The 22,619-nt window shown below is 39.6% G+C and overlaps 2 protein-coding genes across 2 annotated transcripts in view; both read right to left on the reverse strand.

Moving 5' to 3' along the window:
- The window catches only part of cables2b (Cdk5 and Abl enzyme substrate 2b), a 28,322-nt gene extending 20,488 nt beyond the window's left edge, over positions 1-7,834 (reverse strand). The window contains exon 1 of the mRNA XM_039652702.2: positions 7,277-7,834. Coding sequence (XP_039508636.2) covers positions 7,277-7,770 — 494 coding nt within the window. The 5' untranslated portion in view covers positions 7,771-7,834. The remainder of the gene's footprint in view (positions 1-7,276) is intronic.
- Positions 7,835-8,207: 373 nt separating this feature from the next.
- ccm2l (CCM2 like scaffold protein) lies at positions 8,208-21,559 on the reverse strand. The gene is made up of 10 exons (XM_089124115.1): positions 21,380-21,559; positions 17,983-18,150; positions 17,827-17,910; positions 17,545-17,728; positions 15,401-16,014; positions 13,995-14,124; positions 13,092-13,155; positions 12,586-12,736; positions 10,712-10,850; positions 8,208-9,270 (listed from the first exon to the last, which is right to left on the reverse strand). Exons 1-10 carry the CDS (start codon positions 21,407-21,409, stop codon positions 8,990-8,992), a joined length of 1,845 nt encoding a protein of 614 aa, XP_088980241.1. The 5' UTR covers positions 21,410-21,559; the 3' UTR covers positions 8,208-8,989.
- Positions 21,560-22,619: the final 1,060 nt, after the last annotated feature.

Consider the following 22,619-nt stretch of genomic DNA (forward strand, 5'->3'; position numbering starts at 1 on the left):
CCATGCTTTCAATGTTCAAATAGCACACATGAAGCACACGAAAGGCTAGGCTATATTACCAGCCCTGGTGCAAAATGTCGAAGCACTATTACAGGCTAAAGAGGAAGTGCCACAGAAAAACGAGTGGGTGAAATGTCGGGCCTCAATCAGTGGGCTTGTGGGAGGTGCTACATGGGTTACAACACAATTTGTGAGGCCATATTTGAGTTAGCATTATCTAAAACAACTTCATGTAGAATCAGGTTGGTTTGGATAATACATGTAAATACACGGAACAAAGTTACAAACGCAACAATTTGGTTTTTGCCCCCATTTTTCATGAGCTGTACTCAAAGATCTAAGACTTTTTCTATGCACACAAAAGGCCTATTTCTCTCAAATATTGCTCACAAATCTGTCTAAATATGTGTTAGTGAGCACTTCTCCTTTGCCGAGATAATCCATCCAGCCTAAGGCACACCTGTGCAATAATCATGTGTCTAATCAGCATCTTGATATGCCACTCCTGTGAGGTGGATGGATTATCTCGGAAAAGCATGTACATGGAAAAGCACGGCCGCGCCACTTTCTCCTTCCCACAAGCGGTTGCGCTCCGGTGGCATCTGTCGATAGCCTGGGAAAACCCAGACAACTTCCGGCAAATTTTGATTTGCTCCGAAACTTAGTCAAAGCAAAGAGCTCATTCAAGCCCATTTCCAGTCCGCAGAAATCACGGCACCAATCAGAAACGTTGGGCGGGCTTTACACGATGACGACAGCGCGGGGATTTTGAAGCAGATTTTGTAGCCTACATTACAAGGATGGACGCCGCCATTGAATATCACTCGCTCGATTCAGCTATCGCGTCTGTTTTAAGCGATTTGAACGTTTCCTTTTTGTTAAAAAACGAGCAAAGAACAACAATCGGAGATGTTTCTCTGTTTCTCCGCCGGCCACCGCTCTGCATACGTCATCTCCTTCATCGCTCTGATTGGTTTTAGGTCTACCCGCGACATCCGCTGGTGACGCCCCTCTGGAAATGATTTGTCTATGACGCTTTGCCAGACCATAACTCAACTGTTACAACTGAGAATGGTCTGGTTTTAACCAGGCTAGTCTGTCGTTGCTATGCATGCAACCACAAACTGCGATCTCCATGATGACGACGAGGACGTATCAGCTAAGGATTAATGGATTTCTAGCCCTTGCAGTAGCTTTACTAGTCTACTAGATATAATTATGGAGACAGAGATTATGGAAATAAAAACCCTCCCTGTTCAGCTATGTTAGCCAAGGCATAGGTGCGCCTGGATTTTTTTTTTTTTTTTTTTTTGCAGACATAGTTAAGGCGGCAGGTGTGTGTTCCTTAGGCAGCCGCCTTAGTTACAAAGCGGGAAACGGCAATGTGTAGAAGAGCTTCCTGTTGCATTATTTATGTATATAACACATCAGATCTAATAATATTTACCATATCTAATATAGCAATGGTAGAGGACAGCCAAATGACACTATTAACACCCTTCAGACCGAAGAGTGTTTTCCAGAGTACCTCAGCTTCAATTTTTCAGGTGCTATTGACATAAGAGCATGAGCCAAGGTCAGTCAGCAAACACGGATACACTCATCATTACTACTAGTCCAGTTATTAACTCACATGTAAGGACTTGCATGAACAAGGAAAAGCAATAGTTTCCACTGTCAATATGATGTTGATTCAAGCTACGGTTTCACTTTATTTTCACTGAAATTCACATTATTACAATTTTATTTAGCCATTACAGATGAATCCACATAACGGTCATCACACAGAGATGTCGTTTTTTATTTATTTCTACTCCTGGCATGTACAGAACAGGAGTGACTGAAGTCATGTGATCCACGTGTAATCATCAGACACATAGTGGTAGACCTAATTAGGGAGGTCCCAATCAAGTTTTTTAGGCTCCTAAACCAAATAATTTAATATTAAGTATTGGCTGATATGGAGTATTAAATGATATAAACTTGCAAATGCGAGTTATAAAGTTAGAATCGTGTGATATATAAAGTCGCAATTGAGAGTTATAAAGTCAGAAATTGCGAAATCAGAAATCTGTGTTACTAAGTTAGATTTGCGAGATATACACTTGCAATTGTAAGAAAAAAGTCAGAATAGTACGACAAAAAGTTGCAATTATCTTTTAAATAGTTTTTTTTTTTTTCCGTGGCAGAAACAATCTTCCATATTCATGTCTGCTAATTTGTATTAGCAGAATTGTGCAGTTCCATCTTCTCGGGATATCTTTTGATCAGAAACACCATCATCTTTACTTGTGTTGGTGGATATGAAAAATGAAAATATGCTTGACTGTCTTAACATTTTGGCGACTTTTTAATAATTTGTAATAATTTGTCAACTCTCTCCAAACTTTCCGCTACTGCGCGCAAAACAATAAGCAGTTGCATCAACCAGTGAATGATTTTGAATTAAAGAAAGCTGATAGGTCAAAATATAGCCTATGTTGAGGGTCAATAGCAAGACATAACCTCAAAAATGTTTTTCGTAAAACCAGAGAGATTTCTTTCCACCCATTCCACCAAAAGTTGATGTTTCAAAAAGTTTATAAAGGGATACTGAAAGCAAATCATATGAATTTAGCGCTTTAATCAACGTCTTCTGTAGAGACTTAATTTCTTTTTACGATGAATACATATAATTTGGACTTTTATTTATACACTTTGATAAATAGAGCACAACATTTAATGGTAAATGGAACGTTTTTTTGGGTTTTTTTTTTTTGAAGCATCATAGTTTTGGTGGAACAGACTTCCAATGGACGTTCAGAAATCTCTCAGGTTTCATTAAAAATGTATTTGTTTCAAAGAAGAACAAATGTCTTATGGGTTTGGAATGACAGGAGGTCGAGTAACTGATGACAGAGTTTTCACTTCTGAATAACTAACCCTGGAATGTCTTCATCAAACATGATCTTTTCATCAAAAGCTCAACATGAGAACATCTTAAACAAAGACACAGTAAGATACAACATCTTTGTAAAACTCAAAAATATTTCAGCTATTAATTACAGCTTTGTTTTGAGCAACTACATAAACAGTTTAAAGCCTCAAAGCATTCTGACAATGCACGACGCTGATAATTTGGCAAGAGTGGCCAACAAGCTCCTACTTGTTGGACTATTCAGACCATCTAAACCCACAATAAGAACGGTTATGCTCTACAAATATAATTTACCCAGAAAGGTGGTTTTTAAGCAAGGACATGCTGGATGCATTTTCAGGAACTATTTTAAGAAACCGTAACATTTGAATCAAGCAAGTTCATGCTACGTAGCCCTGATTTCTTCTCCAGTGTGGAGACGGTTCATTCCCTCAGGCCTGCAGAGACCCTTTGAAGGGTTGAGAATGTGACAGAATGTCTTCAGCTTTAATCTCTGCAGGTACTATGTGCACAAAGCAGCGTGCAGCGCAGCACGGACTGACCTCAAAGCTCCAGCTGATAAAGCATTGGCCGTCAGTCTGGTTTGAATCTACATGTCAAAGCCACACCCTATTTAAAGTAAAAAAGGGGAAGAGGGTTGGGGTTGAGGTACAGTCAAGGGAATAAATACCTCCTACTGCTCAATGAACTATTACCGAGATTGAGAGCAAAACAAACGTCGTCCTCTCACTAGTCTTTTTACTTCCTCATGGGCAGAGATAAACCAACCCAGTTCATGCACAAATAAATGGCCATTTTTAGGCAACGTTTATTTGGCTGTGAAGTCATCTGGATTCCAGAAAAGGGCTTGTTCAGTCTGTGGTCAATGAGTGTACTAGTGAGATTGAAAACACAGTCTTTTTCACATACTGCAACAACATTTAAAAGTCAAGCAGATTAAATCTATTGATGTGGCTTGTCACTTCAGCCTCGGTTTATCAGTAGTTCAGTCTGAAGCTTGAAAATTCATAAATATTTTTTTCAAAAGGCATTTTTTTGCTATTGGTAAAGGTGTTATTTGGAAAGGAATTTGTTAGAAAACTGGAAAAGGTGCGTTTCAAACCAGGTACCAACAGATGTACGTAGTGTAGATGGTTCATTCACTGTAAAGAGGGGTTTATATTTAAAGGGATACTCCACTTTTTTTTGGAAATAGGCTCATTTTACCACTCCCCCAGAGTTAAACAGTTGGGTTTTACCGTTTTCGACTGTATTGAGCCGATTTTTTGATATTTAGAAGAATATCAGTAACTCAAGAGTTTCTTTTCTCATTGACTTCCATAGTATATTTTTTTTCCTACTATGGAAGTCAATGGGACCAGAAATTGTCTGGTTACTGATATTCTTCTAAATATCAGAAAATCTGCTGAATGGATTTGAAAACAGTAAAACTCAACTGTTTAACTCTGGGGGAGTGGTAAAATTAGCCCATTTCCAAAAAAAAGTGGAGTATCCCTTTAAAGGGTTAGTTCACCCAAAAATGAAAATTAAGTCATTAATTACTCACCCCCATGCTGTACCAACCCCGTAAGACCTTCGTTCATCTTCGGAACACAAATAAAGATATTTTTGATTGAATCTGAGAGGTGGATCACTCCTCCATAGACAGCCTGAGGGACTGCCTCTTGACGGCCCAGAAAGTCATTAAAAGAAAAGGTTTAAATATTCCATGTGCCTACAGCGGCTCAACTATAACTTTATCAAGCGACGAGAATACTTTTTGTGCGAAAAAAAAAACGTAAATAACGACTTTATTCGACTTCCATTACTTCCTTATGGGCGCATGCGCGAGAACTGAGACGAGACCGTTCTTCTTCGACTACTTTTTGTTACCGGCTGCTCACCGCTTAGGAGTTTTACCGCCCCCTACCGTATAAGATGACGTACTGCTTGTAAACAGAACGTTTTGCGCCTCCGGCTATATCAGTACGTCATCTTATACGGTAGGGGGCGGTAAAACTCCTAAGCGGTGAGCAGCCGGTAACAAAAAGTAGTCGAAGAAGAACGGTCTCGTCTCAGTTCTCGCGCATGCGCCCATAAGGAAGTAATGGAAAGTCGAATAAAGTCGTTATTTACGTTTTTTTTCGCACAAAAAGTATTCTCGTCGCTTGATAAAGTTATAGTTGAGCCACTGTAGGCACATGGAATATTTAAACCTTTTCTTTTAATGACTTTCTGGGCCGTCAAGAGGCAGTCCCTCAGGCTGTCTATGGAAGAGTCATCCAGCCCTCAGATTCAATCAAAAATATCTTTATTTGTGTTCCGAAGATGAACGAAGGTCTTACGGGGTTGGTACAGCATGGGGGTGAGTAATTAATGACTTAATTTTCATTTTTGGGTGAACTAACCCTTTAAAGCACAAACAAATTGAACTCTGATTGGACAGATATACAGTATACTTACTCAAAATCATTTGAAGAAACATTAAATGCTCCTCCAACCATAAATACAATTGCATAATATACTTGCGTTTTGTATATATTTACTGTAAACAGTTCTTTAGAATTTATAGTAAATAATTTAAAAATATGACGTGAAAGATGAGGTTGACAACATTAAGTCATGTCTCACAAACATTTCCAACTCCTCGTATCATTAGACTGAATGACTCTGTGGTGCCTCTCCCACTAAATACGTAGGTTGGGTCAAATTCGCTACAAAACATGCTTATTAAAACTGATCAGAGTAATGATGACTAGCCTCTTACATCATGTGTCCATGCTATGCTGTAATATTTAACTAAAGAAGCAATAAATGCAAATTATAATTCTCAAAAAAAATATTTACACATTAATCTTATATTGTTCAACATCATTACTGTTGCAATAAGTAAAAAAGAACACTGAAGTAAAGTGCGACTGTGACCACATAATGTTTTAAAATGTCTTTGTGCCACAAAAAGGAGTGTAAGCAGTAAATGGATGTGTAATGCAGTGTTGCATAAAAGCCATAATTAAAATATGCCTTCTCTGGACATTTTCCAATTTTTTACCCATATATTTTAGAATTGGGAATTTAAACTAGTATTGGATATGTTCATTAATCATACACTATTTCTGCAATTATAATTATTGTGAAAATGAATTTATGCTAAATATGTTAAGTAATGCATCTGTTGATATTGTTTTGATGCTGATTACGTCATGTTTTAAAATATCTGATATGCAGAACCAACTTTCCACCTTTACTATTTGACAAAAAATTATATTTAAAGTTAGTAGTTCACTTTAAAAATAACTTTTGCTGTTATTTACTCACCCCCATATCATCCAAGATGTCCAAGTCTTTCTTTCTTCAGTTAAGAAATTAAGGTTTTTGATGAAAACATTCCAGGATTTTCTCCATATAATGGACTTCAATGGGAACCAAACGGTTCAAGGTCCAAATGAGAATTTCAGTGCAGCTTCAAAGGGTTTTAAACAACATCAGACGATGAATAAGGGTCTTATCTAGGACCCTTCGAGTCATGACTTGAAAAAAAGATTTGTTCATTTTGATGAACGAGTTTGAACAGAAGAGTCACGAACGCTCATCACAGAACAGAGAAAGGCGAGCATTTGTGCTTATAAAACTTAAACTTTATTTATTTTTGATAGATAATAGATAAGACCCTTATTCATCGTTTAAAGTGTCGTCGTTTAAAGCCCTTTGAAGCTGCACTGAAACTCTCATTTGGACTTTGAACCATTTGGTTCCCAAAGAAGTTCATTATATGGAGAAAATCCTGGATTGTTTGTCAAAAACCTTAATTTCTTTTCTACTGAAGAAAGAAAGACATGGACATCCTGGATGACATGGGGTTGAGTAAATTATCAGCAAACGTTTTTTTTTTAAAGTGAACTACTAACTTTAAATATAATCTTTTGTCAAATAGTAAAGGTGGAAAGTTGGTTCTGCGTATCAGATATTTTAAAACGTGACGTAATCAGCATCAAAACAATATCAACAGATGCATTACTTAACATATATAGAATATGCAAAATATAGATTTCTTTAACGGTTCAATACATCTAATAGTAATAATTTTAGAGAAAATACAATGTGTCCAGCATTTCTAGAAAATCAATTAATAAATATAAGCATGAATAGCGTTTAGACAAAAAGTCGAGTAATAATAGCATGCCACCTTGACAGTTTAAATGCCTTCTGATGCCCAAATACGCTGTCTAGGCAGCTCACTAGATTTTGAGACACACACAACCCATGTGGACTGTCTCTCTCAGAAGTTCATGTAAACTGTCAGAGTGCATTACGCCGCGCTATCTCGAGCGCAAAGCCTGTAAAGTGAAAACCTTCTTCGGAAACCAGAGCTGAACCCACCGCGGTCTCGAGTCCAGCGAGGAGCCGCAGCTCTGCACGGACAGCAGCGTCGGAGACTTCCGCGCCCCGAGAGGAGTGGGCTGCAGACTGCACGGGGACAGGAGGTTATTCTGCGAGGAGAACGAGCCTCTCTCCCTCTGCAGGAACACCTCGGTGCTCCCGACGTTACTGAACTCAGAATCCGACGGAAGAACAAGGATGGGCGGGAGCAGCCCGTGTCTGGGCACAGCGAGGCTGGAGAAGGTCCCATCGCCACTTGCAGCAGCAGCGGGCAGTTCGTTCACAGTCGCGCCGATGTCAGCGCACTGAAACTCGGCATCCTGGGGTCCCGCATTGCTCCGCACAGGCCGTCCGTCCAGGGATATATTAGTGAGAAATAAAAGCGCGGCTTGTCTCCTCCGCGAGTCTTTACTTCTCCGCAGATGCTCTCTGTGCAGTTTGCCAGTGCATGGGGTTAGTGAACTCTGCGGACTGCACGCAGCAGCAGCCGCCATTCTCGGGTGAATTAAACCGTCGGCTGATGCTCAGTTCGGTTTCTTCCCCGCCACGACTCATCCGGACACGCCCACTCTTATCTGATTGGCTTGGAGTAGAGGAATTTAGTAAATAGATCGAGCATGCGTGAATTTTGATTGGCTGATGAGTCCTAAAGCGTCTGAAATAAAGCATCTCTCTGGGAGAGAGAAAGAGAAAATGAAGGACTGAAGCAGTTTCTGCTGTTTTATTATGTTTATTTTAAATATTCATATTGCATAGATCAAAGTCTATATCCAAGGCGTTCTGATATTAGTCTTACTTTAAATGCCTTATTGCAGAGTAGCAACATGTGTCTTTTGAACTCACATTTTAGGTATAACAATATTTTACTTTATTATATTTTACATTGTTATATTCAGAAGTCTCCAAATTAGCCCTTTTTTTGAGTCAAGGCTGTATATGATATTATGTATGAGCTCTCCATCCTCTGACTCAATAGACTTGCCACAGAGGACATTTGACCCCTTGTCACAGGGCCTGGGGCAAAATGTGTTCACAGTTGTCCCCTGCTGGTTTGTGTACTACGATTATTTGGGTGTGAGAAGAGGTTTAACTTTAATCCAAACCCTGCCTGTTCTTCTGTCTCTTATTCCATTCCATTACATAACAAACGTTTAGCTTGACAGATGTATGTGCCATTCTGATAACCCCTAATGCTGGGCGCAGTGCCCATCAACCGCCTGTGGTTGGCACAGATAAGAGGGCAGAGAGGGGAAGGGCATCATTGTGGCAAGGTGACTGACACTGGAAAGAATGTCAAGGCTGAGTTATGCTCCCTGCAGACATTGGTCATCATAGTCAATAACCATTCGGCTCCAGGAGGTTACTGTGTACACTGGGTGGAAAACAAACTCTTCATCATCATATTTCTCATTTTCTTCTTTCATATCTAAGTGACCTTTTCTCCAAATAATGTCATGTCTTGTTTTCTTTTGTGGCACTTGCTCACCGCACTGAAGCTCTTTTGTAAATCAACACGCAGAACATAACCAAACTTGCAAGCAAATATTACGCAGATTACAGATGCAAATCGGATGCAAAAACTTTTTTTCATGAACAGCAACTTAGTGGCCTAATAAAGTGCACATATACTGTAAATGTGTAACTATTTGAAATGTTTCCTAATAAAATTCCAATATATGTACTGTATATTTCTCTCAGGTCTTTCTGTACGTTTCACAGGTAATAGTCCTCCTCTTCTATGTCTCCATTCCCCTCCTCAAATCCCAAAGCCTCAATGTTGTGTGTGATGTCATCAATTCTGCGGTTGAAATCCTGGGAACCGGAGGGGAGGGTCCAGCCGTCGTAGTCACGGACTGCTGTGGCCGACGTGTTGCTCATGCTCCGCTTGATCCGGCCAAAACTGTCCGTCAAAATCCCACCCTCTCGGATCCCTATGTCTTCCAGAAATGTCTCGAACACTCCTACATCCTTGTCTGGAACAAAGGGCCTCATCCCTGGTTACAGAGGAGAGGAAATACGTGAGAATGCACCATAGATATATAAATCACTATTCAAACATTTTGGGTCGTACATTTAAAAAAATAAATGAATACATTTGTTCAGAAAGGACACACTAAATTGATCAAAATTGTAAGTAAAAACTTCTGTTTTTAATGAATGCTGAAAAAAAATGTACTACAGTTGCCTCAAAAATATTCAGAAGACATTTCCAACATTTTTCACAATATTACTGTAATTTTGATCAAACAATCACACCCTTGGTGAGCATAAGAGACTTGTGAATTAATACAAAAATATTTTTAGAATTATTATATAGTATAAATACATTTTATTTGTATTTAAACATTTCATAATTTACTACATAATGTGATTAAATTTATATTCTACACATCACATCATACTTTATGCAATTTCTTTCTTTTTTTTTTTTTTTTTTTTTTTTAAAAACCTCTTTCTGTATGATTTAGGTTTTCCTCATAGGGACCAAAAAATATCCCCACAAGTACATGGATTTCGGATATTTACATATTTGTGGAGACATTTTGTCCCCATAATGTAGGTTTACCAGGACACACACGCACACCCGCACACAAATCCACTTCACGTTATGAGATCTAGACCAGATAAACATACTAATTCCATTTAAACTGATTTTTGATTTTCCTAAAAGCGATTTTATCAAATGTCTCCATTCAGCACTGCAACTAACACTAACAATACTGAATGGTGATTACAGTCAAAGAGTGGACAGTCTCACACTCATTCAGACCAGTATTAAGCTTGAGTGTCAGGACAGATGAGGTATAAGTGGCTCAGTAAGTCTTATGTAATTGTGTCTCTGTCATACACAACTGCTGCGGGTTGCTTTATCCTTTACCAACTCGCGTATCCACAAGGTTTTTTAATCAACTTGGACAAGTTTGCGTCTCAGTGGGAATACTGTACAATTCATTTGAATTATTTGATGACTCATATATTCTAAATCTGTATTAGATACAGATCTATTTGGGATGGTAGTTATTTATAGTTGTGAATCATGGTCAGAGAGCTATTTATAGTGTGTGTCATGTTTCTTTTCCCCACAGCGACTGACTGGTGTTGTTTTAGTGAGTTTTGTAATTCTGTCACGCTGTGAAAGTGTGATGTTGTTGGAAAGGCTGCAAGCCAGGTGCTCATGCATATTCATTAGGCTTCATGTTACTCTAATCCCTCTAATGAGCTAATGATAGACAGACAGCAATTACACGGACTCTGCATACAATGTCAGTTCTGATAAATCATGATTTTTTCAAATACGACTTGTATAAAGAGAGGATCTCAGCATGAAATAAATCCAGTGGAACAAACAAGCCCCCTTGAGAATTTAAACAGGCACTCAGATTGTTCAAAAGCAGCAAAGAAAGAGTGGTGACTTTTGTATTGTGTGTTTCTCACCAAGCAGCAGGAACTTGCGTGAGTCCCCATAGAGCTGCAGCAGGTCAGTGCAGAACTGCTCGATCGCTGCACCGAGTCTGTATTCTCTCAGGAACAGAGCAAACTGCTGAATCTCCTGAGGCGTCAGCTTGCTCCTCAACTGACCGACGAGAAAACAATACAACAGAACAACAAAGAGACACAATTATTAAGGATAGCTGCAGGGAGAGAAGTTGCTCATCCCTGAGTGAAAATTATGCTTGTCATTTACTCATCTTCAGGTTATTTCAACCTCCCTGCTTGTTTTTAGACAGGGAGTACTGGTATATCAAAATAATCACGATTCTGTGATTTTAAAAGTTTCAAGAATTGCATGTTCTTCTTCTTCTTCTTCTTCAAAAAAAAATTGGTCCATATATTAGGTGTCTTTAACTACTATGCAACATTTAAATGAATAATTTTACACAACACACTAATTGTGTACGTTTTTACATTGTACTAATATTTAAAGCAGCACTATGGAGGATTTACGTTTTGGTCAAACTGTGACCCCTAGAGTCGCTGTGGAGTATTTGTACTGTCGTATACAGCATTCACGCAGAGATGTCTCTGCACTCACGGCCCTCCCCCTGTATACCGGTACCTGTTCAGTAGGATGGAAGCTGTAACGAGTGGAAATAAGGTGTGGCCCCTTTAAGAGCTGTTGAACTGTCAGTAGTCTGTATTGTATGCACCTCGAACACCACATGTATACGGCGCAGGGTTATTTCGTTTTGATGCTCATTTTAGCAGATCTTTCTTGCCATAAAGCAATTCGTTACATCACGAGATGATATCACGCGGCGGCGACACTTCCTGATGCTTCGTCCGGAAGTGTGTGGGGGGGGGGGGGGACGCCGAACATTCAACCCAAAAATTGTCATATAACCATTTCAATAAGCTATTCAGTTAAGGTAAAAAACTGCATAGTGCTATGTAATTAAAGATGTGACGGATTTCTGTAATTACATCTCTTTTTACACTGTTGACCCTTCCTTTACCGCGTAACTCACCCTTAAACCTTCCTATAGCCCGGAACCTGTTTATAAGGTAGGGCCCTTATACCTTAGGAAATATTATTTCACTGTACATCTTGATTTTATGTTTTATAGCACCAGCCAAAGAATTTCAACCTAATAGAGGATCTAGATCTTTACTTTAAACTTGATTTAACACAGTAAAATCTAATAACCCCCTGAACTAATAATTAAAATAAATTGGTAATAATAATAATATCTTGATTATAAGTGCTAATGAAATGTTAGTTTTAAATGTTTGACTTAAATTTCAGTCTGTTCCTCACACAAAGTTGTCAAAAGACTTGAAATATGTAGCACAAATGTTCTGAATACATTTTAAGATGATTTCTCTTGTAGACAGCGTGACACTTTAAGTCCCCCTGGTGTGAAAATCAAGGTTGTTTCTAAGTCTAAGTGGTGTTTTTCATATGCTTTGAAACAAACCATGTACAAATTCATAAGGCAACAGAATTGCTGAGTATTTAGTTCTTAAAACTGCAGTGAACCAAAAGACAGTCTCAAAAACGCGGTTTGAAATCGCTGGTGTTTCTGACGTCACAAACTACCTTGTAACCAATCACGTCAACGTGTGATCGTCAATGAGTGGATCCCTGAGCTGGTGTGAGTGAGTGGAGAAGGGGCTAATTTGCATATTCATAAGACCGCGTATACTAAACGAGGCAAGGGTGTCAAATTACATTCAAGCAATTTTAAGGCATGATCTTCAAGGGGAAAAAAAATAAATATGTAATTTTTGTGATCAAAGATGAGTTTTAAGGGGTTTGCTAGGGAGGGAAAATGATGAATTACACAATTGTGTTTGTGTAAGCATCTTACAATGATCATGTACTCCTGCAGACTGGCATTCGAGGGCTCAGGGTCGCTGTGTGTGGAGGCCAGGCTTCGACGTGACTCATGGCAGGAGAGAGATGAGCTCTCACTGTAGTTCTCACTATAATACGGATCAAATGCTTCCTGTGAACCATCACTGTGAGGAGAGATAACACACATGCACACTTCATGAAGTCAGATGTGACGGAGCTTCAAAGGAATTTTGAACACGGCACACAACCCCTGCTACCTCAAATACATATAAATAGGGTTTAAAAAATAGGCAAAAACAGACTACAGCATATGTCAGTCAATCAAAAAATGGGTGTGATGGGGAAACCTGTTTGCACAAACAATGGTAGACAAGGTCATAATTTTATAATATCTTTTTGAGCTGCTAGTGACTAAAGGCAATTAATAAAATCAAAATGTACAACCTAAAAGAGTGCAAGAATGTAATGATAATTCATAAACAGATTTTGAGAGATTATGAGGCACAAACAGACACTCACTATGAACTGCAGCAGCTGAAGTCTGTGTCATAGCCATATGTCATGTCAGAAAGGCAGCTGTCACCTTGGACAAGAATTGATGGAGAATTTTTAAACATTTAAAGCATTTTAGTGTAAATATGCAGTATTTGCTTGTTTCCGGCACATATTCAATAACAGCATTTTTTTTTTAATTAAAAGGTATTTTTTGTCTCACAATAACCAGTATATATTTCACAATTTGGACTTTTTTTCTTCAGATTGTGAGTCCAAACCTCACCATTTGGACTTTATAACTTCATAAAAATAGAGTTGCTACCTTAAAATTTTTAAGTACAATCAACTTGTTGATATTTAAGTCATTTAAACTTAAATGACATTAGACTGACAAAAGCAATGCAGAAACCATGCTGTTATAATATTATTTTTTCAAAGTGTTGCAATTGTGAGTTTATATCTCACAATTCTGAGAAAAGTCACAAAATATTTAACAATCCTTTTTTTTAAACACATTTACATAATTGTACATATTATGATTTAATATTGAGCAGAAAAGATAGAAATAAATACAATATTTTTCAGATAATATTTTGCTTTAAAAATCCAATTAATTCATTAAGTATTAATGTTGTCTTCATTCATAACTGATGTTTTGGAAGGTGTCCCTCACAGGGATCATCATTTTAATGGGATCTTGGCATCAACAAGATCGAAAATCCATTGATTTAGATCAATAGTTTACAATTGGGATTAATGTAGGGTGTGCTAGACCCTTTTTACAAGGACACAAGCTTCTGAACAACTCTATATTGCAGTTAAAGACAATTTATATCCAAAACAGGATTTAAAAAATATCAAAATATGGGCACACTTTTTGATGAGGCCTGTGCCCCTGATGAAAGGTTAAAAACACTTGTCACTCACTCCTCTGCAGCCAATAGCGGTCAGGCATGGTGTAGTGATATCCCGCCCTGTCGACACATTCAATGGTCTGATGTCCATAGATGATCTGAAACATTTGACAGATGAGGGCGCAGTACTCCTCTGCAGAATCCTGTGCGTGTATAGGTGTTCAATATAAGAATCAAATAAAGAGAAAATCAATTTTCTAGTGCTAATAAACAGGGATCCAGCCACATACAACTTTTATATGCCTTCACATTTCTGTGTTTCTGTCTCACAGATGCATATATTGCACACCCACAAAAGCAGCCAGACTGTAATGTGGGTCAACATAATCCCATCCATATTAATGTCCGCAGGCACACACAGAGGCGCACAGATCACTGACACAGCATGCTGTTACATAAGTCTGGGCATTACATCACAGGGGAGTCTACTCTGAGCGCACCGTTTACATCACAGCTGACACAACTCATCTCGTCAGCAAAAACACAGCTACAGCTCAGCGGAGCATTCATATTCCTGATGCTGACACACACTGATTAGGACTTATACAGAGAAAGGCGTTCTTCATAATCATCTTAAATATATACAAAAGCAATTACGTATTTATCCAAGTGTCACAAAAACAAGGTTTGACAGCTTGTGTTGAACATCTATACAGTATATCCACATTAAAGGCATTAACATCCCTCACTTACTTCCAGACATTTTGTTAATCCTTCTATCCATCCATCCACCCATCCATTATTTAACCCTGACCTCCATCTATCCATCTGCACACCCACTACATATTAACTCATCCCATAGGAATTTTAACCAATCCCTCACTTCAGTTCAAGCATTTCTTGTTAACCCATCCATCCATCTCTTTTGAACCTTTCCATCCATCCATCCATCACTTTTAACCTTTTCATCTGTCCATCCATTATTAACCCTTTCATCCACTGTCATCCACCCATCCCTTTAACCCTGTCCTCCATCTACCCACCCACTACATATTAACGCCATCCATCCATATTAATGGATTTTAACCCATCCTTGACTTAATCCTTTCATCCAGAAATTTCTTGTTAACCCTTCCTTCCATCCATCCCTTTTTAACATTTCCATCCATCCATCCATCCATATTAATGGATTTTTAACTAATTTATCAATGCACATCCATTGCTTATTAATCCATCCACACAAGCATTGCTTAATAATCTATCTATCCATCCACCCATCCATCCATCCATAATGGATTTTTAACCCATTTATCACTGCACATCCATTGCTTATTAATCCATCCATCCATCCATCCATCCATAATGGATTTTTAACCCATTTATCAATGCACATCCATTGCTTATTAATCCATCCACAAGCATTGCTTAATAATCTATCCATCCATCCATCCATTCATCCAAATGGCTCATTAACCTCACCCTGTTTTCCACAGCCAGTATGATGAGGTTGCAGTAGGCATTGGGGCATGGCATGGGCTCCAGAGGATTGTGGTTCCTCCTCTCCCAGCTGCCATAGGACTTTCCCCTCTCCCAGCTTCCCGTGCAAGCCTGCCTGCGTTCCCAGCTCCCACCTGGCGTGTGTTTCCGTTCCCAGCTTCCACCTGGTTTAGCTCCAGTCCCGTGCCTCTTCTCCCAGCTACCTCCTACCACCCCACCACCTCCCCGACGCTCCCAGCTGCCCCCTACAGGCCTCCGGTCCCAGCTGCCACTCACTGGCCGTTTCTCCCAGCTACCTCCGCATGGCTTCCGAGTCTGCCTACGCTCCCAACTCCCGCTCACTCGCTTCCGTTCCAGGCTGCCACCATCACCACCGCCTCCTCCGCCCCCAGTCCCACCTCCTACAACCGCACTACCCTGTTTGGGCTCATGGCGGGAAGAGAGCTTCCAGTCCACACCACAGATGGTGTGGCGGCGCTCCATGGTGCCCCCTGCAGGCCTTGGGTCAGTGTTGCTTATAGTTTGTCTGCGGCTCTCCAGACCAGTGGGCCTGTTCTCCAGACTGTTAACAGCCAGTACAGTGTCCACATTCAGACCTGAGAAGACAAATACATTAATGAAGATCCCTCCAATCCTGGATATTATTTATTTCAAAAGCTTACCTTGGAAATTCAAACCACTTAAATGTCTCACATCCATTTAAATGTATTCATTTGACAGATGATGCTTTAATCCAAAGTGATTTACATTAGTGGTATTGAAGGTATCGGTTAAAAGGTTAGTTCACCCAAAAATGAAAATTAAGTCATTAATTACTCACCCCCATGCTGTACCAACCCCGTAAGACCTTCGTTCATCTTCGGAACACAAATGAAGATATTTTTGATTAAATCTGAGAGCTGGATCACTCCTCCATAGGCTTCCTAAGGGACTAGCACTTGACGGCCCATAAAGTCATTAAAGAAAATGTTTAAATATTCCATGTGCCTACAGCGGCTCAATTATAAGTTTATCAAGCGACGAGACTACTTTTTGTGCGAAAAAAAAAACATAAATAACGACTTTATTTGACTATTCCATTACTTCCTTATGGGCCTTGAGACGAGACTTGAAGAGATTTCCAGAACGCATTCGCGAGAACTGAGATGAGGACATTCTTCTTCGACTACTTCTTGTTACCGGCTGCTCACCGCTTAGGAGTATTACCGCCACCTACCATATAAGATGATTTGCTGATATAGCTGGAAGCGCAAAACTTTCTGTTTACAAGCAGAGGAAGATGCGCGCTGTACATACGCTTTTCAATTACGGTATTTTCCGCACTATAAGGTGCACTTAAAAGCCTTTAATCTTCGTCAGTGCGCCTTATAATCCGGAGCGCCTTATATAGCGGTGAGAAGCCGGTAACAAGAAGTAGTCGAAGAAAAACGTCCTCATCAGTTCTCGCGCATGCGTTCTGGAAATCTCTTCAAGTCTCGTCTCAAGGCCCACAAGGAATTAATGGAATAGTCGAATAAAGTAGTTATTTATGTTTGTTTTTTTTTCGCACAAAAAGTAGTCTCGTCACTTGACAAACTTATAATTGAGCCACTGTAGGCACATGGAATATTTAAACATTTTCTTTAATGACTTTATGGGCCGTCAAGAGCCAGTCCCTTAGGAAGCCTATGGAGGAGTGATCCACCTCTCAGATTTAATCAAAAATATCTTCATTTGTGTTTTCCGAAGATGAACGAAGGTCTTACGGGGTTGGTACAGCATGGGGGTGAGTAATTAATGACTTAATTTTCATTTTTGGGTGAACTAACCCTTTAATGCTTTCCCTGGGAATCAAACCCATGACATTGGTGTTGTTAGTACCAAGGCCTTAAACTTTGCTTTGTGTCTCAAACTTTGATATTACATTCCCATATGTATCTGCTTCAAATAAATAAAGGTAAATTACAAATATGCAATGTACTGTCTCCCTAAAATGTATGTCAAATTAAGTACAAAGATTGCTGTTGCAATCTACTCGACTAAAAAGACATTTAGACATTTACAAATGTATGCATTTACAAATGTATCCGTAACCAGGGTAAACTCTGGTATGTTACATGTACATCCTTCCCGACCTTCCTACTGACCAGTTTTGAGCACCAGTAGATGCAGTGCATCATCCCGCAGGTAGGAGGCAGCGGCGATTTCATGTGTGGGGATTCTCAGCAGCAGTTTTTCATTGTCTCTCCAGGTAAGCAGCAGACAGCGAGCAGACAGACTGAGAATAGAGTCCTGTTCCACACTGGTCTTCAGAGGCAAAACCCTCAGCTTCTATGGACGGAAAGAGAGAGGCTGAAAGCATAATTTAAGCCATCCTCTGAATCTAAAAACAACATTACAATGACTCTTTTTTGAGGAACTGCTCTTACCCTGGCTGTGTCCAGAAGCTGGAGCAGCTCGTCTCTGCTCGATGGGTTCAGGGAACATGACACCCATGTCAGGTGTCCCAGGAACTGTTGGTAACAATTGCAAATATCCACAAAAGTCTTATGTGAATGTGTTCATGTTTGAATTCCCAAACTAACCTTGACTTCCTTCTCCACATAATCGTAGATGAGTCTCTCTGGGTGGATGAGGTAGTCGGGTGGATAGAGGGGGACAGTGTGAAGGGGTCTACGGTACACGCTGCCTTTGTCCGCCTGTCGCCGGCTAGATTTAGGGAACACCAGACGCTTTATAGGAGACACAAATCCCTGAGAGAAGAGATTGGATAGAGAAGTGACAACGAGAGATAAAAGGTGTAACTATGAGGGGAAAAATAACAAGTGAGAGATAAAAAGTTGCAATAGCCTATGGCACGAGTTCCTTTACGTATATATTTTTACATTTTGCTGACGCTTTTATCCAAAGCGACTTACATTTGCTATAAATGTCAGAGGTCACACACCTCCGGATCAACTAGGGGTTAAGTGTCTTGCTCAGGGACACATTGGTGTCTCACACTGGATTCAAACCCGGGTCTCTCACACCAAAGGCATGTGTCTCATCCACTGCGCCATCACCACCCCTTTTTACACTCAGGCAGAAACAGGTTTCCATATGTAACCCCTCACACCCGGGTCCCACTCAACCCGCTCCGAGCGGGCCTCGAACCCGGGTCTCCGGCATGAGAGTCAGGCGCGCTAACAAGGAGGCTAAAGACTGCCGCCTCTAGCGTCTGTCGCTAGTGCGCCTATTGAGATCAGCTAGGGAGTGAGGTTTACTCGCACAGCAACTACTAGCTGGCCTCCGTTACACATATACAAAAAACCCCTGTATATTATTAGTAAAAAGTCCATATATTGCACTATTTTAGAAATATAAGCTTTGTTTTAGTAGCACTACCCTTTTCAGGTTTGAAATGATTCAGAATATGAGCATGCACAAAGTCACCACAGTGTGTATAATTTAAGTTCACTTGCTTGACGTCAGTTTAAGCCTGTTTAAATCTGCTTTTATGATGATGTAACACACATCATCCTGCTTCTCCAACTGTGACATCATCAGCGAGACAGCTGTTTGACGTGGAAGACAGATTAGAGACAACATGTCCTACTGACAACCTGCAGATTTATACAGTAGGCTAGGTGCGTGTTTGAGGAAAAGAGCAAAATATGTAAGGAATGTGTAAAGCTGTGAATCAATCACATCCTGCCGGTAATCTAATGGGGCTTATCAATCATCCTGACTGCTTTCAGTGTGTTAGTTAAAACGCACTTCAGCTACAATGATTTCTTTCACAGAAATACAAAATAAGCACCCTTTGAAGATAATATACAGCTTTAATTGGCCTTCTTATACTGTAGTGTCCCATGGCTCAGAGGATTTGTGGTCCAGAAATAGAGCAGAACCTTGAAATATTTGTTATCCATTTCATACTACAATGTATCTTTGTTTTAAATGTTCCAAAACTTTACTATTTTTATCTTGATGTGATCAGCGCGGGATGGCACTGATGATGTCGCATATGGATTCAGTAGCCTTCAGACTACAGTTATCCGTTTAGTCATATAACTGACGTCTTGGGACGTCTTTTAACATCCGCCTTTTTAGAGTACCCTTAAACGTCGGTTAGATGACGTTATCGGATCCTAACCCTACCCCAGACCTAAACCTACCCCGTCACCTAACCGACGTTAAAGGGTACCCTAAAAAGGCGGATGTTGACGTATGGTCAAAAGACGTCCCAAGACGTCAGTTATATGACTTCTTGGGATAAGACTGTGTTAGTTTAGGAAATCTTTTAAAGGAGTTTAAAGTCGGCGTGAAATGGAAGTTGATATTGTCATTTTTTCCTCGTATCACGTATATCCGAGTGAAACGGCTTCTGAAATTAGGAAAAAAATGTAGGGCGGGGCTTGATTTCGTCCTTCAGGAATTGATTGGATCGTTGGAGGTTGGTTTGTTGCAAACAAAATGGAGGCAGATTTGAACGCGAGTCTCTGAGAGGCGGTGCACCGATAGCCGCACCCTCATCGGATCTGGCCACAACCTTGCAACATTCCACGTGACCGAAATAGAGGCCGTTTCCATGGGGGAGGGATGGGTAATGTATTTGATTAAAGATTATGAGGGTTCCTGCATTTTTAGAAAATAATGAAGTGCACAGATAAATCATTTATAATAAACACTACAATACTACATATAAAAAGATTTGTCAAATTTGATTTCATGCCGACTTTAAGTTTGTCCTGCTGCCAGTGCAACCGGTCCAACTTGACCCGCTCCAGGCGGGATTCAAACGGGGGTCTCTGGCGTGGGAGGCGGATGCACTAACAAGGACGCTAAAGACCATAGCATCAGTAATTAGAGTGCTCTTGAGATCAGGGGAGTGAGGTTTACACACACAGCCCTTACTGGCCTACAACAGTTATACCAGCGAGCTTCAGTCCTCTGAGACGACGCTTTAAACTGAGATGTGGCTCAGCACTGCAATCTCTGGAAACATAACCTCAGAAGAATTGGTATCAAGCACACTCCATATTGCCATTTAATAATTGAACTCTCTCTGGTACACAATCACATTATGATACCTTTGGGTTTTTTTCTACTTAAATGGAACACAGTCAGTATAAATATTTGTAAATATTTTGGAGGAATTGTGTTGCCACATGGCACTGTAAAAAAAATATTGTTGGTTTAACTTTAAAAAAATTAAGTAACCTGGTTGCCTTAACATTTTAAGTTGATTGAACTGGAAAAAGTGAGTTAATGCAATGAAGGAGATTGATTTAATCATCAGAAACTCAAAATAATAAGTTATCTGAACTAAATAAATGATTTAAGTTGATTTGACAAAAGAAAAAATGTTGTGATAACAAATCTTGAAAATATTTTTTTTTTTACAGAATGCTATAGGCTCTGCACCTTATATGAAACAAGGAAAGATAAAAATGTAATAAAATGTAAATACTGAGTTGATTTATGTGTGTGATGGAAAATTAGACAATATAATTCAAAAGTATGAAATATTTCTTGAGCATCAAATCTATACACAGTCAGATGAGTCTTGATGAAGAAAAAAAACCATGCGTAGACACAAAACTGTACAATTGAAGGTAATGATTGCATGCAAGAGAAACTGAAAATGTATTTGTGAACATGAATATGAAAAATGTATTTGTGAACATGAATATGAAAACATCTTCATTTGTTCTTAATCAACAAACTATAGGCCTCTATCAATGTACATGTATATAAGACATGAAATTCCAAATGAGTTTTCGCATTTTGCAAACAGCATTACTGGCACAGTTATCACACATGGGAATTTTAGCATATCATGTGATGTGGTACACACACACAGTAGGCTACATGTAAATGTAAACATAAGTTGTCACATTACCAGGTTCACATAGAATACACAACATACATGGCAACAAACAAATATTCCTAAATACACAACCACCTAGTTTCAATGTACAATGTGACAAAACAACTTACCTTCTTGGCTCGCTTGGGCTCATAGTCCATATTGACCAGCCCGATGGCTAGCTGTGTCCAAGAGTGTGTGTTTGTGTGTTTCTGTTTAGCACAGGCCCAATCTCCTCTCAGCCCTCTGGAGCCAGGCAGGACTGGGCAGGAAACACACTTCCTGCTGGACAGGAAACTCCACCAGAGAGTCTGATCTAAAATCCTAAGCACCTCCACTCTCAAAGTACTGATAACACATACTCATACAGTACACAAAATGGGGTTGTATACACACACACACACACACACACAAAGAGTGTTAAGAGTCATATTTTTGGTTTATAACCATTTTTCACCCTCTCTCTGACCCTTATTGTTAACCATAATGTGTTTTCTGCTACAGTGCTAAGAAACAAATTAGCAATAGACTTGAGACAACAAAAACGACTGCAAGTGGCAAAAGAGAAAACTAATGATTCTCCAACATTTCAGCAGCAAAAAAAAAAGAGTGTTTTCGGTTTTTGTGATCACAACACTGATGTTTGACTGATTGCATTTATTCTGTACACTCAACATGGATAAGCTAACAGGTGAACATGTCAGCACTGTGGATGCACTTCAGTGTGACCTGAAATAATGCTGCAGTAACGTGTTTAACTAAAATATAAAAAGTGGCTATAGTGTCTAAGAACTTTACTATGACTGGGTTTCATTTATCACAAGACCCCGAACAGCATAAAGAGTTCAATTACACAATTATCAAAATTTAATTAACGATTTAATTAACGAAACAGCAAAAAGTTGCGAGTCACTAACGCGTAGCAAATGATTTCAATTATAAGTAGCTCATCAACAGTGCTGAGACAACAGCAAATGTCTGTAAATTGTAAACAAGAAGCAACACTGCGATGACAGCAAACTTTAAGCAAAAGAAGCAAGTTTAGCTACATAAACTGTAATAAATCATGGGCGTCGGAACCTCTATGGTCGGAACCATTGTATATGGGTGGGAGAAGACTCACCCACATTTTTAAGACCAATGATATTGGACCCACTCACAACCGTCTCTAATGGGCTTTATGCACAGCTGCACTACTTCAGCCAGCTCCTTGTTTCCTGTCTGCCATTATTGGGCAAAATTGATTAATTCAGGTGTGTCTGATTATTGTTGCCATGACTACTGAGGTCAAGCACACCTGAATTAATCAATAATGTGTCCAATAATGGCAGACAGGAAACAAGGAGCTGGCTGAAACTCAGGAAGTAAACG

The sequence above is a fragment of the Pimephales promelas genome, chromosome 20 (assembly GCF_988280905.1).
Source record: "Pimephales promelas chromosome 20, fPimPro1.hap1.1, whole genome shotgun sequence".
In the NCBI taxonomy this organism is placed as follows: domain Eukaryota; kingdom Metazoa; phylum Chordata; class Actinopteri; order Cypriniformes; family Leuciscidae; genus Pimephales; species Pimephales promelas.